The 21,891-nt window shown below is 32.2% G+C and overlaps 1 protein-coding gene across 1 annotated transcript in view; it reads left to right on the forward strand.

Annotated features, from left to right (window-relative positions):
* Window positions 1-21,891, forward strand: part of ATP10A (ATPase phospholipid transporting 10A (putative)) — a 254,377-nt gene that overhangs the window by 171,032 nt on the left and 61,454 nt on the right. The window contains exon 3 of the mRNA XM_074300324.1: window positions 6,745-6,830. Coding sequence (XP_074156425.1) covers window positions 6,745-6,830 — 86 coding nt within the window. The remainder of the gene's footprint in view (window positions 1-6,744; window positions 6,831-21,891) is intronic.

Genomic DNA, 21,891 nt, shown 5'->3' on the forward strand with positions numbered 1-21,891 from the left:
TCTTATATTGATTTTTTTCATCAAAACTTGTGTTTACAAAAGTTCTTTCTATATTAGAGAAATGAAACCTTTACCTGACAGACTGTATAAAATCCCCCTCATTTTTTGCTTTTCTTTCTAATTTTAACTGCATCAGTTTTATTTCTACAAAACTTTTTAATTACTCATTTTACACCTCACAGTGCTCTTTATCTCTCGTTTATTCATACATTGTTGTCCTATCTATAAATCTGGTAGGTAATAGATTTCTATGCCCACTTTCTGCCAGACTACTTTCTAGCTTTCCAAGCAATTTTTACCAAATGATGAATTCTTATTCTATAAACTTCAACCTTTACATTTGCCAAACACAAGGTTACTATAATCATTTACTGTTGCATTTTGTACCTAAACTATGTTCCACTGATTTACCTTTCTGTTTTTTTAATCAGGACCAGATAATTTTGATAATTACTGCCTTATACTCTATAGTTTAAGGTCTAGTATTGCTTATCCTACTTCGCTTTACTTTTTAAAAATAGTTTCTTTGAAAGTCTTGACTGTTTCTTCTTTCTACTATTTCTGGTTCTTTATTCCATGATGCTAAAACACTAACCACCACCACCAACAACAAAAAAGCTTTGGGGGAAAATGTGGAATATACTTTGACATTTGGATAAATATATGATCACATCAATAATGTGGGTTCTTCTTTCAGTGGTTTATAACCTAGTCATGCCTTCTTTATGACTACTGTCTATGTCTTCCCATAAATTCTATAGGGGATCCACCTACTATATTGAAGGCATAGGTACCAGTGATAGATTCAAGATGTCCATTTATTATCTCTTCTTGGTACCACTCCTTGATTGGTCCACTTTCTTCTCTAGTCATATAGCCCTTTGATGATATTCCTGATGCAACTTTCCTTTCTTCTTTACCAATTCTTTATTGGTAATGTTATAGTCTACTAATTATCATCAAGTGCTCCATATTGTCTTTTGAGTGACTTGGAACTTGTATTACACAGAGATAGTGATGCATACATACCAAATTAATCAGTAAGTATCTATTAAGTAGCTGTTTTGTAGATAATTCTATACTTGGCCCCAGAATACAAAAACAAAATAATCTCTGCACTCTAGAGATTTAAATTCTCTCAGGAGAGACAACATAGTTATACATACATATGGATATACATACATAAAATAGATCAATGATGATTGGGGACATAATCTAGTATCCCAAGGGACTTAAGAAAAGTCCCATACAGGAGGTGCTTGATCTGAATCTCTGAGGAGAAGGGAATTTACAAGGTACTACCTAGCTGTTTTGGTGAGACCAAGAAGGAAAATTAGGCATCCTAATAGTATTAAAAACAATACTAAGAAATTCTAAAATCTTTAATTTTTGAAGTTGTTTTGAGTTATACTCTAAATTCAAAAATACTTTTGACTCTCATAATAGTCTTTTACCCTTACAGTCTACCCATCTAATGAGAAGATAACCAAAAAACTAGAAAATCATTTTATAGAATTTATTAAAAAAAACATTCAGCATCCCAATTAGTTTATTTCAGTCTGAAACAGAACTTATTAAGTTGCCCCAAATGGCAGAGCAAAATTGATACAGTTCATAAATGTGGACCTGTCCCAAATCACATAATTATTTACATAATGTTATGAATACAGTATCTACAGTCTCAGAGTCTAAATAGACTAGCATTCCTGACCTCTGTAAAATATATAGTCTTAGAAAAAATTACAAAGACAAAATATTTTAAACATACTACATTGTCTGCCAAGCATAATATTAGTATACTATGAAAATCACGTTCTACATGGAAATCCTGGATTATGTATTATGTAGAGTTCCTTTCCTCTTTAAGAAAAAAAAAAAAAAAAAAAAAAAAGGTAGTATATCTATCTCTGGACAGTTCACAAAACTTCAAATAGGCATGAAACTTCTGAAATGTTTATATTATTAAGGAAATAAAATAGGAGCTTAATAAGCTTTTAAACACTAAGCTTTTAATTAAATTTTAAAAGAGACTTGAAAATATTCTTTGAAATTATTGGTATTCTTATACAATTATTCCTTCTATATCACAGTTCTGATATATCAAAGATATATATTGGCATAAGAAATTAAATGAGAATTTGGGGAGTGTTTTGTAGAAGCTGCAATTAACATTTGAAAGCCAGCAGACAACACAAAAAAGTTTAAAAACTCAAGAATGCAAAAAAGATATGTATAAAATTGCATATCAATTCAAATATACTGTAAATATCCTATAAAAGAAGATGAAAAAATTCAGACTTCTGCTCTGGTATGAGAAAAAGGTCAAAAAATTTTACATGGATTTTCCAAATGATAGGGATGCCTCTTAGCCTCATGATGTGGAAGAGGCAAGTATAAGTTTTATTTTTTTTTAAGCATACTTAATATACTTAGTACTTTATTGAGAAACTAATTATACATAGTTACTTTTGTCAATGTGTTTAATTTCCCCAATTATGAAACCAGAGTTTGAGATGGAGATGGTAACTGTACTGGATTGCTTGAGATGAGAATAATATAACATGGGCCTGGAAAGGATAATATAGTCAGATTCAGTAAGTATCTAATGAAGAGAACTTTTGAGTCAGTAAATCTGGATAACAATAATAAATAATAATAAGAATATTTAGTTGTTTTTCAGCTGTGTCCAATTTTTCATAACTTCTTTTGAGGTTTTTTTTGTTTTTGTTTTTTAATAAAAATACTGGAATGATTTACCATTTCCTTCTCCAGCTCATCTTACAGATGAGGAAACTGAGGCAAGCAGGGATAAATGACTCGCCCAGAACCATACAACTAGTAAGTGTCTGAGGTCAGATTTTTAACTTGCACAGATGAGTTTTATTGACTCCAGACCTGGCCTATCCACTGTGTCATCTAGTTGCCTATTAATAATATTTGCTAACATTTATATAGTACTTGCAGCATGCCAGCAGGGACTGGGTTAACCATTTTACAATTATTATCTCACTTGATCTTCGTAACACTTGGAGATAGATGCTGTTATTATTTCCATTTTATAGATGAGGAAACTAAAGCAAGCAGGAGTTTGCCCAGAGTCACAGAGCTAGTAAGTGTCTGAGGCCAATTTTGAACAAGTCTTCCTGACTCTGGGACAATTGCAAATTGACCAGGAAGCAGCAGAATTATGTCAACTTTTTTTTGTTCAGGTGTGTTAAGAGTGAATAAGAAAAGGAAAAATTCAGAACTCAAGAGGGTAGTTAGGGATGAGATTATCTTCTAAAAATAGCAGGGTTCCAGTGAGCCCAAGAAGATGGAAAAACATTTAAAGGAAGAGATCTAGAATGGAGAATTTGTAGTGACAAAGCAGGGTTTCCACAGGAATATTTACCTCAAAAAAATATTTTCCCAAGTCTGTTAATAACTAAATTAAATAAAATACTTTATTTGAAATGGATTATTTGTTTAATCAGTTGGGAAATAAAGTTATTGCTGTTCCAGACTTTGACAAATTATTTGTGACTATTCCTCAACTCTAATTAAAGAAATAGTATCTGAGTCTAAATACTTAATTGACAGACTAGATCAATGTCTTTAGGCTAACAGAGAAATCTTAGAATTTCTGATGTGCTTCATTAAACCCATGCTTCCTTTTTCATTATTTTTTTTACCCTAATGTCTTTGTCTATCTAAAACTGAAAGTACTAGTAAAATAAATTTACTGAGGAAATATTTTCATCCCATTCATAAATTCAACTTTATCCCTTGACAGTATTTATTACTATTAATTATTATTTTGTATACAAATGAAATTCTGCAAACCTTTACCAATTAACCATCTGTAAAATATATAAAACATGGATAACTTTCAGAAGATACAATCATTTCTCCTTGAAGCTTACCTATTCTAAGATAGATAAGAAAAACCTTTTTTAAAAGCATTTGAAAGCTAGGCCTATTAATCCTGGATTGCATTCAGGTATATACAATATCTCTTTTGCAAATAGGTATATTTCTGCTGACAGCAAGTGTATATCATGTCTTTTCTGCTAGATTACTGACTCAAGGCCAATTCACCAGTAGTGTCTTCAAATATATTAGAACAAGCTGGGAAATGTCTGTAGGGATGACCTGATAAACAGTGCTGAGTAACTTATATTCCATGTGAAAAATCAAGGACTTTGAGGTATGGAATATATTTCAAATAGCAAGGGAAAACTTAATTTTGAAAATGCACTATGCATGGAGAAAACAAAAGAAAATATACTTGATTATATCATAGGCCTTTGACTTACCTACACTACAGTAAATTATCCCATAGGTGAAAAAAGGTTGAAAATAAGTTATTTAATTGCCTAATGTTTTGTAATTGCTCAGTAAGTACTTTCATATACATTATTTCATTACATCTTTAGGACAGCATTGTAATATGCAGAGTAGATAACCTAAGTCACCATTTCAGAACTAAGACAATTTTCAGAGCAAAGAGAGAGTAGATTGTCTCCCATTAATTAATCTGTGAACATGTTTATCTCTACATAATGGGGGGAAATGAGCAGATTTTAAAAAACAGTCCTTTTAAAAAATTTGAAAGGAAAATTAATATTTTTTCAAGCCATATCTTCCCCCAAAAGAAATGAAGCTAGTGAGACAAGAGTTTCATAATTTGTCCAAGGTCATTCCAGCTCTATCAGACTCAAATTCCATTTATCACAGTCTCTTGAGGGGCCTTTTATTTCATTACTTAAAGTGGGTGAAAACCATTTCCAAATATTCTCCAAGGCTATTTCTGTCTTCTATCTTACTGTCCTCTTTTCTTTCTCTCTCTCCATCTCTCTTTCTAAATGTCTCTGTGTCCTTTGTCTACCTCTGTGCCTTTCTGTTTCCATCTCTCTATCTGTTTCTGTCTCTATCTCTGAGTCTTTGTCTTTCTGGCAGTCTTTCTATCTGTCTTTCAGAGATTTCTAGACCTTTCACAGGGATTGTTCTCCAGGGATATTGAAAGGTAATTGATTTCTGAGCTGGTTGTATCACCCAGGTTTCCCACCCATATTCTCTATTACTTGTCATGGAGATTTTTTGAGGTTTTCCCCCAGGACTTGGCATCTCTGGGTTTTTTGTTTGTTTGTTTTGAGGTGGAATAGGCAGATTATAGAATTTGAGGGTAAATTGATTTTGAACTAATTGACTTAGAAATTATTCTAATTGACTTAGAAATCTGAGTTCAACTCTCATTTTACAGATGAGGAAACTGAAATCCAGGATTCTTCAGGGACTTGTACAACAGAGTCACATGGCTAATAATTGTCTAGGTGGTACTTGAGCCCAAGTTTTCCTCATGCCAAAACCGATGATTTATTGAATAGATCATGCTGCACAATGAAGAGATTCATTGTTTTTGTTTTTCTTTATTCCTACATGAAACTTTACATACATTCACCTATCTGGAACAATTTAGGAAATGTTACAAAGTTGAACTTGATGAACTCTGTAGATTCCTTCCAACTCTTTATATAAATTCTGATTATTATGTAATAGGTCATTGAGAAATTTAAAGAAACATACACAACAACCAATTTTAGAAAAGAATTTACCCTTGTACATAGAAAATGATGCATAAATATTGTCAGTTTAAACAAATATTCATCAACTGAAGTTAGTGTATTTTTTGTGTATATTTAATGATTAAGTAAAAAAGACAGGTTTAATATTGTATCTGCCACTTACCTTTCTTCACCTCCTTATGCCTAATTTCTAATCTCTAAATGATAGGATTGAAGTGATAGCTTTAGCTCTAAATCTGAGATAATATATGTAAAATGCTTTGTAAGCTTTAAAGCATGAGATAGACATAAGCTATTGTTATCTAATTGTATATTTGGGTTGTGTATCATATGTAGCATAGTATTATGATAAAAAGATTTTTCAAAAACAAGGCAGTTTTTACCATTCTATACAAATTCATGAAGAGCTTAAATGTGAAGTTTTTTTCTAAAATCCTGAATTGCAAAGAAGAGAGGTACTATCTGCAAAACCCTATTGTGAGAGTGAATTTAATTTGGAAAAGAAACAGCTCCAAAGGAGAATTCAGGTCACAGAAAATTTGCTAACGATAATGTAACTGAGTGGTACAGTAGATAGAACTGTGGGCTTGGAATCAGGAAGATCTGTGTTCAGTGATCCTGGGCAAGTTATTTAACCCCTATTTGCCTTAATTCCTCATCTGTAAAATGGGGACAATTTGGAGAAATAGCAAAACACTCCAGTATATTTGCCAAGAAAACCCTATGGACAAGTTCATAGCAAAAAGAATTGGAAATGACTATAGGAGAGTGAATGTAAATTTAAATCCAGAAACATTTATTAAGCATTTACCAGCTGTACTTCTTTAGATTTGATCATAACCTATCCCCTTCCACTTATGTCAGGTATCTTTCCTTCAGATCCCCATGCTCCCGTCTCTTTTGTGTGTTTCCTTTCCCATTGGTTTATCAGTTCCTTGAGAGCAGAGACTGTATTTTTTTTTCATAATTGTATCCACAGTGCTTGTTACAGTGTTTTGTTCATAGGAGGTACTTAATAAGTGTTTATTAACTGACTAGTTTTAGATTAGGAGAATTATCATTTCTGTTCCTTTAATAATAAGAAATAAGGAGAATTATCATTTCTGTTTCATTAATAAGACATGACTGAAATTAGTCTTTGCTAAGATATATCTAATGTGTTAAAATTTTATAATTTCAGGATGCTGAATTCAATCCCTTGAAGTTCACCAGTATAATTGAATGTGAGAAGCCAAATAATGACCTAAGTAGGTTTCGAGGTTACATGTGAGTATTTTGATCTACTTTTAGTCTGTATTTTAGTCTTGCTGCTGCTATTGTTTTTTAATCCAGGTCACTAAAATGATTCACTTTACAGACTTGGATTTGTCTCTTACACTTTAGATCTCAGGAATGTTTAAGCTCATTGTTATATCATTGTTGCCTGGTATTTAACTTACCTATAATTCAGTGCTTTAGAATATCATTTCACATATCTAATACCAGTATTTTAGTAAGGAAGAACTACTTTTATTTTTCTGAAAATTTCAAATTATCAGAATTGAGGTTTTTATGCTGGAGGCGGGGTGGATAGTAGAACCTTTGAGGTGAATAAGGAAAGGGACAGTTTTAGTGACATTGCTTTCATGCTGGGAATCTCAATATGAGCACTCTGAAAAAGGGCGCTTGTTCATGGATACTGATTTCCATATCTACCATGGAAGATTTTGGTCTGAGTTTAGCTAAATGTAATAAAATATCTTGGCTTCAGTTTTCAGTAAAGTCCAGTTCATCTCCCAAATTTGGCATCTTTGGAAGTTTTGCAAGTAATAAGGATTTATAAATTTTCATGATTTTAGAGAAATAGATCTAGACTCAGGATAGACAGGGATCTAATCCTATAACTGATAATTACCAGCCAAGTGACCATCTACAACTTATTTAATCTCTCAAAGATTCACTTTCCTCCTTTATAAAATAAAACTGTTACTCACTATAGTATATAACTCACAAGGTTGTTGTGAGACTCGAATTAGATAAATAAAGTGGTTGGTGAAACTACCCTCTTCAACACCACCCAAATCCCAGCTCTTTTTCCTGAGTTCAGAATGACATGTAAACTTCTTGAACATGTCTTATGTAGGATTTGTTTTAATTCAGTAAAAATATTTTTTACAAGGAGTTCCACACCCTCTAGGGAGAGAAAATTTATTTTTCTTATTTGGGAAAAAAATTTTAACTTAAAAAGAAACTTCAATTAGCTAGACTTTCTCAAACAGCATAGAGCTCAAGAATGATGTTCAGTAGAATCCTTTCTGTTCTCCTTGCCAGAATTCCTTTGCCTTTCTTTCTTCTCCAGCCCCCACATACTATCTGAATACATTTTCTCTAAAAATGTTTGCTTTTGAAGACTTTACACATATAGATTGTCTTATTTAATCCCTATAACAATCCTGGGATATAGGTGCTATTATTATCGATTTCCATTTTACCACTAAGAAAAATAATTTTGATATAGGTTAAGTAACTTGCCCTGTTATTTTCACAACTAGAAATGGTCTGAAACAAGATTTGAACTGAGGCCTTTTGCACTCTAAGCCCAGCACTTTATCCACTACCCAAAGGTTTCAACCATGGCCCACTACAACTTTGAAACATATTTAAAATGAGGTATTTGAAGAATTGAGAATTATAGTAGTTGCCAATAGTAAAGTAACTGTTTAACAAAATAAATTGAAAGGGAATAGACCATAAACAGTGTTGATATGTGGTCTTCTAAACATACAACTTAAAAGGATCTTTGTGTATGGTTTTGTGGTTCTGGTTTCAACTTGAATATGATACAATTGTACCATACCTCCCACTTCAAATTTTACAGTTTCACTCTTTCAAGGTTATACACAAACACAGAGACAATCTGAGAACAAGATAGGACTATAATTGTCTCATCTAGAGTTCTCATTTTGCAGATAGAGAAACTGAGCTACCTCTGTAGGGCTCTGCCTTTCCTATAAAAATACAACATTTCTTAGAGTAGCATCAAGACCCCTAATACCCATGTCATTTTAATACAAACATTAGTATATCCAAAATCACTTATATTTTCATTACTCTATCTTAACCAGTTTTAGGTTATCTGTAACTTATATAAGATTATCTTAAACAGTAAGGTTATCCATCAGGGAGCTATATGGCACTATGTTGGGGTTGGAATCAGGAAAACTCATCTTCCTGAGTTCAAATCCAGCGTCAGAAACTAGCTGAATGATCTTGGGCAAATCACTTCACCCTGTTTGCCTCAATTTTGTCTTTTATAAGATGAGCTAGAAAAGGAAATATCAAACCACTGCAGCATCTTTGCCAAGAAAACCCCAAATAGGGTCACAAAGACAAGGCATACTTGAAACGACTAAATAGCAAGACCATCCAACACACAGCTAAGTCTAACCATAGGTCTTTGTTTTCTTTTCTTGTTGCATTGTCTTTTCAGTGAGGACCTGTAATTTACATTGCTTAAATTACTGAGACTCTATTAGTAAAGGCATCACTACTTTGATCTCAATAAACTTCATCATAAAACCATATATACAATTTTTTAGTATAATAAGTTTTATAAGTGTCTATGCACACTTAAAAGAGTTTTATTTATATATCTTGCTAAACTAAGTACAAAATATAAAATATGTATTAAAATGTGATTGGAAAAGTCAGTGTACTCTTAAAACAATATTAAGGTATAATTACATTGACATCAATGGCATCAGTAAAAATACATTGTTTAATTTTATTAAAATTTTGAAGGTATTTTAAACATTATATGTCCTATTGAAATGATATTTTCAAAGTTGGCAATTGCAAAAATGAGTTAACTCTTTTTCATTCCTCTCCACTCTAAGCATAAGCATAATTCCACATATACAAATGTACTTACCCTCAATTTTTTTAACCATGTCCATCTGGGGAAAAATAAATGAAATAAAAATTATAGAGATGGAGTTCTTAGCTGTACATTAAAACATTTTAAGTTACCATTAGTTAATTGTGCTTAACTGGCTCCATGTCACAAATTGATTTTTCAAGCTGCAAGTCAATTTTCACATCTCCTCTCTGTCCTATGGAATGGATTAAAGGTGATTAGTTTAAATTCATGAGTAGTTAATAGGTTAACAGAAAGTCTTTTTCTATACTCTTTCAGAACCTTCTGCTTAGCTTAACTTGTAACTTTTTCTTAATTAAAATATTTCTTTTTAGAGAGAACAATATGCCTAATGTCTCTTCCTTCAAATGTCTTTTTTCCCAAAAAAATTTTTCCCCTGAATGCTATGATTCTGTGGTTATTTTTGTTGTTTTATATGACTGACCCTTTTGGGGGTTTCATTAGCAAAGAACTGGAGTGGTTTTGCATTTCCTTCTCCAGATCATTTTATAGGTGTAGAAACTGAAGCCTGAAGATTTGCTCACGGTCACATAGCCAGTAAGTTTCTGAGGTCAGATTTGAACTCAGAGGAATGAGTCTTCCTGACTCCAGGGCCAGCTTTATACCTACCATACCACCTAGTTGTCCTGTGATTCTCTTATGTGTCATAAAACACAATAAGACCAATATAGTACCCTTTGTATGCTAAAGAAGCAAATAGTGAGGACTGTAGCCTAGGAAATTGAATAATAATCCTGCAATTTTCTTGATAACTATCACAGTGGTGACAGCCCATGATTTACATGAACTGAGAGATGATTGGACAGTGGGACCCTCATATATATTGTCTTACATCCACATATACTACCATCACCACCACTCTATGAGTCCTCAAATTTTTAGGTCAGCTAAGTAGCACAATTGATAGCCAAAATGTGGCACTGAAGTCAGACTCATTTTTCTAAGTTCAAACCAGGTCTCAGAAATGTATTAGCTGAATGATCCTGGTCAAGTCTCTTCATTCTGTTTGCCTCAGTTTTCTCATCTTTAATGAGCTGAAGAGGGAAATGGTAAACCATTCCTGTATCTTTGCCAAGATAAGCCTGAATAGGGTCATGAAGAGGGAGACACAAATAAATAAAAATTCAGTCTAACAGAAGTACTGATCTTATACTAAATCAACAAAATTGTAAATTGACATTGTAATAAAGGCTTTCCCTTCCATGTTAACATGTTTAATACATCATACTTATTCTTCATGTGCTAGCCATTAAAAAAGCAAAAATATTGACACCGTCTTGCTATTTTGTAGAGCTCTGATACTTCATTGGAGCTATAATTTTGTCACTTCTTCCAAGAGTGCTGGTCATAACCCCTATGTTAATTCTTATCCAAGTCCCATCAGTCCCTTCCAGAGAGTCTACCCAACATCCTCAGAGCCATTTAGGTGAACGCCATTGAAGGACACAAATTGTCCATTGATTATTCCTTATTCATTACATCAATGTTTCAATCAATTTTCATTCTTATATTGTTGGTGTCCTTTGCACTATACCTGTGGAACTCCTTCTTAGTAATATATCACAACCTATTTACACTCAAAATTCTCCTTTTGTTTATTTTCAACTTATACTCTCATTATATTCCATGGCTCCCAATAATATAGTATGACCTGGCTACTATTGATAGTTTAAAAAATAATAAAAGGGGTCCTTCTTTTTAGAAGAAACATGCAATCTTTAAAATTACCCTACAAGTTCTCAAAGGCCATCCATCTCTCTCTCTCTGCCTCCTTTTCTGGACCTTATTCATTTTGCACTTCCTATGGTGTTTGTCAAAAATATCTATGTACTGATAGACTGAATCTATGATCTATAAGAAATGGTGATATTCTATCTTGATGTCTATTCTTTTATCTACTTCCATTCCCCCCCCCCCCCCCCCGTATCACTAGCTTACTTATTTATTTATTTTTACTAAGGCAATTGGAGTTTAGAGACTTGCCCAGAGATACACAGCTAGGACATGCTAAGTGTCTAAGGTCAGATATCAACTTAGGTCGTCCTGATTCCAGGGCTGCTGCTTTGTTCATTTCGCCACTTAGGTGCCCCAGTATCACTAGTTTCTTTTATAGGTCACATTACCATTGCTTTCAACAAAATATGTTGCCGTATTTTTTCCTTCTCATTTTAAAATTCTTTCTCCCAATTGGAGAAAGGTGATCAGTATGATTGAGTATATCTAACTGATTTGAAAATGACACAAGCATCAGCAACCACATGTTTGCTATCTACTAAAATACAATTGATTTCATTTGTGTGTATTGGGGGAGGGTTGGTGGACATGTTATTTGATTTTCAGCATGTCCATGTCCTCTCAACTTCCTTTTCAAAGAAACTTTCATACTATAATGAGCTTGTGGCTTCTTTTAGGTCTAAAGGGCTTTAAACTATCATCCTTTATACTTAAATAATGTTTGCTTTTTACCCTGAAATGACCAAGTATTCAAAATATGTATTGGTTCAATTTGAGACTCTTTGAATTCTTCATAATATTTCTCTTATTTTTCTATCCTTTGCAATAGATGTGGTAAAGAAGCTATAATTATCTTCATGGTAGTAATTTTTTTTTTTGTAAATGCTGAGTACTGTTACATAAAATGATCAAGTATTCCCTAAAATTATGTGCCTTGTTTTCTTTGGACACATGATAAAAGTAACTCTGCCAATTCCTTTATTTCCCTTTCCATGAGACAGTCTTCCTTTTAGCAGCAGTTTCCTTGTCTTTTGGCTTCATGTATAGTGAGAACATCAATGATTCAGTTCTCCTAGTGATATGTAATTAGCTACATTTATGGGTTTTTCCTCCTGCTTAATAGTATTTTGCTTTTGTCTAATTACCTGTATAAATAGTTTTCAGCTTCAATTTTTATTAGATTTCTGAGTTCCAAATTTTTCTCCCTCATTCCCTTCTTTCCTCCCTCTCTCCCCAAGACAACAAGCAATCTGATATACTTGATGCATATATAATGGTATTAAACAGATTTCCACATTAGTCATGTTAAAAAGAATAGAACGAAAAGGAAAAGTGATGAAAAAGAAAAAAATAAAACAAAGTAAAAATAGTATATTTAGATATGCAGTCAGATTCCGTATTCTTTTTCTGGATAGCATTTTCTATCATAAGTCTTTTGAAATATCTTGAATCATTGTATTGTCAAGACTAAGTTTATCATAGGTGATTATCTCACAGTCTTGCTGTTTGTGTATGATGTTCTTGGTCTGCTCACTTCACTCAGCATCAGTTCATCTGTTTTTCCCAGCTTTTCTGAAATCCATGTGCTCATCATTTCCTATGGCACAATAATATTCCATTATATTCACATACCACAACTTGTTCAGCCATTACCTAATTAACAGATATCTGCTCAGTTTCCAATTCTTAGCTTACACAAAAAAAGAGGTTATATTTTTGTACATGTGATGTTGCTGAATCAAAGAATGTGCAGTTTGCCCTTTGAGCATAATTCCAGATTGCTTTCTAGAATAGTTGGATCAATTCAAAACCCCAATAATGCATTAGTGTTCTAATTTTCCCACATCTTATTCAACAACATTTATTATTTTTCTTTTCTGTCATATTTCCCAATCTGATAGGTGTGAAATGGTACCTTAGAGTTGTTTTTATTTGCAATTCTCTGATCAGTAATGATTTATAGCATTTTTTTCATTTAACTACAGATAACTTTAATTTCTTCATCTGAAAACTACCTGTTCATATCCTTTGACCATTTATCAATTGGGGAATGCCTTAGATTCTTTTAAATTTAACTCAGTTCTCTATATATTTGAGAAATGAGACCTGTATTAGAATTACTGCCTATAAAGATTGTTTTTTAGATTTTTTGCTTCCCTTCTAATCTTGGTTGCATTAATTTTGTAAATTTGTGTAAAACCTTTTTAATTTAATGTAATCAAAGTTATTCATTTTGCATTTCATAATCTTTTCCATCTCTTATTTGGTCAAAAATTCTTCCCTTTTCCATAGATCTTGACAGGTAAACTATTTCTTCCTCTCCAGGGTGAGATGCTGGTCTATGTCTAACTTTTGCCTTACTATTTTCGAATTCTTCCCAGAGTTTTTGTCAGATAGTGAGTTCTTATCCCTAAACCTGGAGTCTTTGAGCTTATTAGACTCTAGTTATTAACTAGACTAGTATTGTGTATCTAACCTATTCCTCTATTTCTTATCAATTAGTTTTGATGATTGCTGCTTTATGATACAGTTTTAGATCTGGTCTGGCTAGTCTACATTCTTTTTTTTTTAATAAAATTTATTTTTTTTACTAATTTTTATAATTATAACATTTTTTGACAGTACATATGCATAGGTAATTTTTTTAACAACATTATCCCTTGTACTCCCTTCTGTTCCGAATTTTTCCCCTTCTTCCCTCCACCCCCTCCCCTAGATGGCAGGCATTCCCATACATGTTAAATATCTTATAGCATATCCTAGGTACAATATATATGTGCAGAACTGAATTTTGTTGTTGTTGTTGCAAAGGAAGAATTATATTCGGAAGGTAAAAATCTGGGAAGAAAAAACAAACAAACAAATGCTCATAGTTTATACTCATTTCCCAATGTTCCTTTTCTGGATGTAGCTGATTCTGTCCATCATTGATCAATTGGAATTGGATTAGTTCTTCTCTGTGTTGAAGATAACCACTTCCATCAGAATACATCCTCATACAGTATCATTGTTGAAGTGTATAATGATCTCCTAGTTCTGCTCATTTCACTCAGCGTCAGCTCATGTAAGTCTCTCCAAGCCTCTCTGTATTCATCCTGTTGAACATTTCTTACAGAACAATAATATTCCATAATATTCATATACCATAATTTACCTAACCATTCTCCAATTGATGGACATCCATTCATTTTCCAGTTTCTAGCCACTATGAAAAGGGCTGCCACAAACATTTTGGCACTTACAGGTCCCTTTCCCTTCTTTAGTATTTCCTTGGGATATAAGCCCAGTAATAGCACTGCTGGATCAAAGGGTATGCACATTTTGATAACTTTTTGGGCATCATTCCAGATTGCTCTCCAGAATGGTAGGATTCTTTCACAACTCCACCAACAATGCATCAGTGTCCAAGTTTTCCCACAGCCCCTCCTGTTCCTGTCATCTTAGCCAATCTGACAGGTGTGTAATGATATCTCAGAGTTGTCTTGATTTGCATTTCTCTGATCAACAGTGAATACTCTTTCATATGAGTGGAAATAGTTTTAATTTCATCATCTGAAAATTGCTGTTCATATCCTTTGACCATTTATCAATTGGAGAATGGTTTGATTTCTTATAGAGTCAATTCTCTGTATATTTTGGAGATGAGGCTTTTATCAGAACCTTTAACTATAAAAATGTTTTCCCAATTTGTTACTTCCCTTCTAATCTTATTTGCATCAGTTTTTTTTGTACAAAAGCTTTTTAATTTGATGTAATCAAAATTTTCTATTTTGTGATCAATAATGATCTCTAGTTCTCCTTTGGTCACAAATTCCTTCCTCCTCCACAAGTCTGAGAGGTAAACTATCCTATGTTCCTCTATGTTCCTCTAATTTATTTATGATCTCATTCTTTATGCCTAAATCATGGACCCATTTTGATCTTATCTTAATATGGGTGTTAAATGTGGGTCCATGCCTAGTTTCTGCCATACTGATTTCCAGTTTTCCCAGCAGTTTTTGTCAAATAATGAATTCTTATCCCAAAAGTTGGGATATTTGGGTTTGTCAAACACAAGATTGCTATTTTTATTCACTATCTTGCTCTGTGAACCTAACCTATTCCACTGATCAATTAGTCTATTTCTTAGCCAAATGGTTTTGGTGACTGCTGCTTTATAATATAGTTCTAGATCAGGTACCACTAGGCCACCTTCATTTGATTTTTTTTTCATTACTTCCCTTGAAATTCTCAACCTTTTGTTCTTGCATATGAATTTTGTTGTTATTTTTTCTAGGTCATTGAAATAGTTTCTTGGGAGTCTGATTGGTATAGGACTAAATAAATAGATTAGTTTAGGGAGTATTGTCATTTTGATTATATTCACTCGGCCTATCCAAGAGCACTCAATGTCTTTCCAATTATTTAAATCTGACTTTATTTTTGTGGCAAGTGTACATTCTTTTGCATTTTCTTTATTAATTCCCTTGATATTATTAACTTTTTATTCTTCCAGGTGAATATTTTTTCTAGCTCTATAAAACAATTGTTTCATAATTTGATTAATATGGCACTGAATATGTAAAAATAATTTAGGTCGAATTGTTGCTTTTTTATATTAGTTAGGCCCACCCATGAGCAATTGATATCACTCCAGTTCTTTAGATCTGATTTTATGTGTGAAAAGTGTTTTGCAATTGTTTTCATATACTTCTTTGGTTTGTTTTAGAAGGTAGATTCCCAAATATTTTATATTATCTAAAGTTATTTTATTCTATTTACTTGTTTGTTTATTTATTTTTGCTGAGGCAATTGGGATTAAGTGACTTACTTAAGGTCATGCAGCTGGGAAGCATTAAGTGTCTGAAGCCAGATTTGAACTCAGTTGGCTCCTGACTTCAGAGCTAGTGCTTTATCCACTGTGGCACCTAGCTGCTCCTATCTATAGTTATTTTAAATGGGATTTCTTTCTGTCTCTAAATGTTGGGTTTTGGTGGTGTATAGAAATGCCAGTGATTTATGTGAGTTTATTTTATATCTGCAACATTGTTAATTGTTTCTAGTAGCTTTTTAGTTGATTCTATAGGATTCTCTAAATATATCATCATATCATCTACAAAGGGTGATAGTTTTGTTTCTTCATTGCTTATTCTAACTCCTTCAGTTTGTTTTTCTTTTATTGCTAAAGCTAGTGTTTCTAGTACAATATTGAATGATAGTGGTGATAACAGGCATTCTTGTTTCATCTTTGATATTGGGACAGCTTATCCCCATTACATATAATGCTTGCTGAAAGCTTTAGATAGATACTACATATCATTTTAAGGAAAACTTCATTTATTCATATCTCTTTGTTTTGTCAAAAGCTTTTTCTGCAACTATGGAGATAATCATATGATTTTGTTGGTTTTATTATTGATATGGTCAGTAATGCTCATAGTTTTCCTAATATTGAACCAGCCCTGCATTCCTGACTAAATCCTACCTGGTCATATTGGGTTTTCTTCATGATAAATTGCTATAATCTCTTTGTTAATGCTTTATTTAATATTTTTACATAAATATTCATTAGGGAACTTGGTCAGTAATTTTCTATCTCTGTTTTGGCTCTTCCTGCTTTAGGTATCAGTAGCATATTGCTGTTATAAAAGGAATTTGGTAAAACTCCTTCTTTCCTATTTTTTCCCAAATAGTTTATATGGTATTAAAATTAATTGTTCTTTAAATATTAGGTAAAAGTCATTTGTGAATCCATATGGCCCTTGGAATTTTTTCTTAGGGGGTTCACTGATAGCTTCTTCAATTTCTTTTCTAACATGGGATTTCAGTAGTTTATTTCTTTTTCTGCTAAAGTAGGCAATTTTTATTTTTGTAAATATTCATCCATTTTGCTTAGATTGCCAAATGTATTGACACACAATTGAGCAAAATAGTTCCCAATTATTGCTTTAATTTTCTCTTCATTGGTGGTGGATTTTACCCTTTTCATTTTTGATACTACTTATTTGGTTTTCTTCTTTCTTTTTTTAATCAAATTAACCAAATTTTTGTCTATTTCATTGTGTTGTTGTTTTTCATAAAACTAAATTTTAATTTTATATATTGGTTGGATAGTTTTCTTACTTTCAGTCTTATTAATCTCTTCTTTAATTTTCAGAATTTTTCATTTGGTATTTAATTGTGGATCTTTAATCTGTTCATTTTCTAGCTTTTTTAGTGGCATGCCCAATTCACTGACCTGTTCTTTCTCTAGTTTTATTCATGTGAACATTTTGAGATATAAAATTTCTCCAAGAGTACTGCTTTGTCTGTGTCCCACAAATTTTGTGTATGTTGTCTCATTGTTGTCATCCTTTTTGAAAATTTTGTTGATTATTTCTATGGCTTGTTATTTGACCCATTCATTTTTTAGAATAGATTTTTTAGTCTCAAATGAATTTTTTAATCTATCTTTCCATTGCCCTTTATTACATGTAATTTTTATTGAGTATGATCTGCAAAGGAAGCATTTAATGTTTCTTTTTTTAACCTTAGAATAATTATTTATGTTTTTATTAAAGATTTTATTTTCAAAATATATGCAAGGATATATTATCACCATTGACCCTTGCAAAACTTTATGCTCCAATTTCCCTCTTCTCCCCCTCCCCATGGCAAGTAACCTACATATATATGGTAAATATATATTACTATCAGATATATATATATATCCAGTAGTAATCTAATATAGCATGTGTATTTACACAATTATCTTGATGCACAAGAAGACTCAGATCACAAAAGAAAAAATCAGAAAGAAAATAAAATTCAAGCAAATAATAAAAGAAGTAAAAATGTTGTGATCCACACTCAGTTTCCACAGCCCTCTCCCTGGATATAGATAGCTCTTATCATCACATGATCATTGGAACTGTCCTGAATTATCTTGTTGTTGAGAAGAGCCACATCCATCTGAATTGGTCCTCATATAATCTTGCTGTTTCCTTGTACAATGAAATCCTGGTTCTGCTCATTTTTCTCAGCATCATTTCATGTAATTTTTTCCAGGCCTCTGTGAAATCATCCTGCTGATCCTTCCTTATAGAACAATAGTATTCCATAACATTCATAGGCATAACTTATTCAACCATTCTCCAACTGATGAGCATCCACTCAGTTTACAGTTTCTCCCACTACAAAAAGGGCTGCCACAAACAGTTTTGCACATGTGGGACCCTTTTCCTCCTTTAAGATGTCTTTGGATATAAGCCCAGTAAAAACACTATTGGATCAAAGGGTATGCACAGTTTGATAGCCTATTGAGCATAGTTCCAAATTGCTCTCCAGAGTGGCTGGATCCATTCACAGTTCCACCAACAGTATATCAGTGTCCCAGTTTTCCCACATCCTCTCCAACATTTGTCGTTATCTTTTCCTGTCATTTTAGCCAATCTGAAAGATATGTAGTTGTATCTCAGAGTTATCTCTCATTTCTCTCATCAAAAGTGATTTGGAACACCTTGTCACATGACTAGAAATGGTTTCAATTTCTTCATCTGAAAATTGTCTCTTCATATTCTTTGACCATTTATCAGTTGGAGAATGGTTTGATTTCTTATAAGTTTGAGTCAATTCTCTATATATTTTGGAAATAAGGAAATGAGAAAAGGCCTCATTTCTAAAATATATAGAAAATTGACTCAAATTTATAAGAAGTCAAGTCCCAGAGAGAGAGGACTATGGGAACTGAGTGTGGACCACAACATAACATTTTTCATTCTTTCTGTTATTGTTTGTTTGCATTTTTGTTTTCCTTCTCAGGTTTTTTTTTTTCTTTTCAAATCCATTTTTTCTTTTGCAGCAAGATAATTGTATAAATGTGTATATATATATATATTGGATTTAACATATAATTTAACATATTTAATGCCATCTAGGGGAGGGGTGGGAGAAGGAGGAGAAAATTTGGAACAGAAGGTTTTGCAAGGGTCAATTTTTATTTTTGTAAATATTCATCCATTTTACTTAGATTGCCAAATGTATTGACACACAATTGAGCAAAATAGTTCCCAATTATTTCTTTAATTTTCTCTTCATTGGAGGTGGATTTACCCTTTTCATTTTTGATACTACTTTACTAATTTAATCAAATTAACCAAAGTTTTGTCTTTTATTGTATTGTTTTTCATAAAACTAAATTTTAATTTTATATATTAGTTTGATAGTTTTCTTACTTCCAGTCTTATTAATCTCTTCTTTAATTTTATAAATAAAATTTTGTATACATTTTTTAATAAAATGCATATGTTTTGTAAATAAAAAGCTATAATAAAAAATAAATTTAAAAAATAAAAAAAGAATTGAGGCCTTTATCAGAACCCTTAAATGCAAAAATATTTTCCCAATTTATTGCTTCCCTTTTAATCTTGACTGCATTAGTTTTGTTTGTACAAAAACTTTTTAATTTAATATAATCAAAATTATCTCTTTATCGATTATTATCTATCAATAATGAGTTCCAGTTTTTCTTTGGTCACAAGTTCCTTCCTTCTCCACAGATCTGAGAGGTAAACTATCCTATGTTCTTCTAATTTGCTTATTATATCAAGCTTTATGTCTAAATATATCACTCTGTGTCTAAATCATGAAGTGTTTTTTTCCCCCTTAGCAATTGAGGTTAAGTGACTTGCCCAAGGTCACACAGCTAGAAAGTATTAAGTGTTTGAGGCCAGATTAGAACTCAAGTCTTTTTGACTTAAGGACTGGTGCTCTATCCACTGTACCACCTAGCTGAACGATCTTATCTTGCTATATAGTGTTAGGTGTGGGTCAGTGCCTAATTTTTGCCATACTAATTTCCAATTTTCCCAGCAGTTTTTGTCAAATAGTGACTTCTTATACCAAAAGCTGAGGTCTTTGGGTTTGTCAAACACTAGATTGCTATTGCCATTGACTATTTTGTCCTGGGAACCTAACCTTTTCCACTGATCAACTACTCTGTCTTAGCCAGTACCAAGTGGTTTTAATGACCACTGCTTTATAATATAATTTTAGATCTGGTACAGCTAGGCCACCTTCATTTGATTTTTTTTTTCATTAATTCCCTTGAAATTCTTGACCTTTTTTAAACTCCAGATGAACTTTGTTATTATTTTTCTAGATCTGTAAAATAATTTCTTGGGAGTTTTTTTTTTTTTTTTTTTTTTTTTTTTTTTTTTTTTTTTTTTTTTTTGGTATGGCACTAAATAAGTAGATTAATTTAGGTAGTACTGTCATTTTTATTAAATTTGCTCAACCTATCCATGAACACTTGATATTTTCCCAACTGATTAGATATGTCTTTATTTGTGTGAGAAGTTGTGTTCATATAGTTCCTGACTTTCCTTTGGCAGATAGATTCCCAGGTATTTTATACTTTGGACAGTTATTTTGAATGGAATTTCTTTTCTCTTATTTCTGGACTTTTTGGTAATACATAAAAATACTAATGATTTATATGGATTTATTGTTTATTCTACAGCTTTGCTAAAGTTGTAAATTTTTTCTAGTAGTTTTTAGTTGATTTTCTAGGGTTCTCTAAGAATACCATCATCATACCCTCTGTGAAGAATGAAAATTTGATTTTCACATTACGTACTCTAATTCCTTTAATCTCTTTTTCTTCTCTTATTGGCAAAGCCAGCATTTCTAATACAATGTTGAATAGTAATGATGATAGTGGACAGCCTTGTTTCATCCCTGATTTTATTGGAGATGGTTATAGTTTGTCCCCATTACATATGATGCTTGCTGATAATTTTAAATAAATGCTACTGATCATTTTAAGGAAAAGTCCATTTATTCCTATACTTGCTAGCATTTTTAATAGGAATGTGTGTTGGATTTCATAAAATTCTTTTTCTGCATCTATTGAGATAATCATATGATTTTTGTTAGTTTGGTTATTCATATAGTCAATTAGCAGTTAATATATCTGAATTTCTGCATTTCAGTGTGAGATTTTTTTTGCCTTAATACATGGTCAGTTTTTGTGTAGGTGCTAATGTTTTGCATAGAAAAAATGTATTTCTTTCTTTCTGTATTCAGTTTTTTCCAGAGGTCTATCATAGCTAACTTTCTAAAATTCTTTTCACTTCTTTAACTTCTTTCTTGTTTAAATTTATCTTACTCTGAAAGGAGAATGTTGAAGTTCCCCACTAGTGGGGTTTTGGCATCTTTTTCTTCCTATAACTCACTTAATTTCTCTAAGAATTTGGATGCTATACCACTTGATGCATTTATGTTTAATATTGATTATAATAATCATTATTATTGATGCCTTTTAGCAAGATGAAGTTTCTTTCATTATCTCTTTTAATTAGATCTCTTTATGCTTTTGCTTTGTCTGAGATCTGTATTGCTACTCCTGGCTTTTGTTGTTGTTTTGTTTGTTTGTTTGTTTGTTTTTTACTTCAGCTGAAGCAAAATACTTCTGCTCCAGCTTTTTACCTTTACTCTGTGTGTATCTTTCTGCTTCAAATGTGTTTTTTGTAAACAACATATTGTATGTAGGGTTCTAACTTTTAATACACTCTGCTATCTGTCTCTGTTTTATGCAAGAATTCATCCCAGTCACAGTTATAATTACTAACTATGGATTTCCATTTCCCACCATCCTATTTTTTCTCCATTTATGCTTTTATCTCTCCTTTCACGCTGTTCATCCTTACCAATGTTTTG

This window comes from Sminthopsis crassicaudata, chromosome 3 (genome assembly GCF_048593235.1).
Source record: "Sminthopsis crassicaudata isolate SCR6 chromosome 3, ASM4859323v1, whole genome shotgun sequence".
Lineage (NCBI taxonomy): Eukaryota > Metazoa > Chordata > Mammalia > Dasyuromorphia > Dasyuridae > Sminthopsis > Sminthopsis crassicaudata.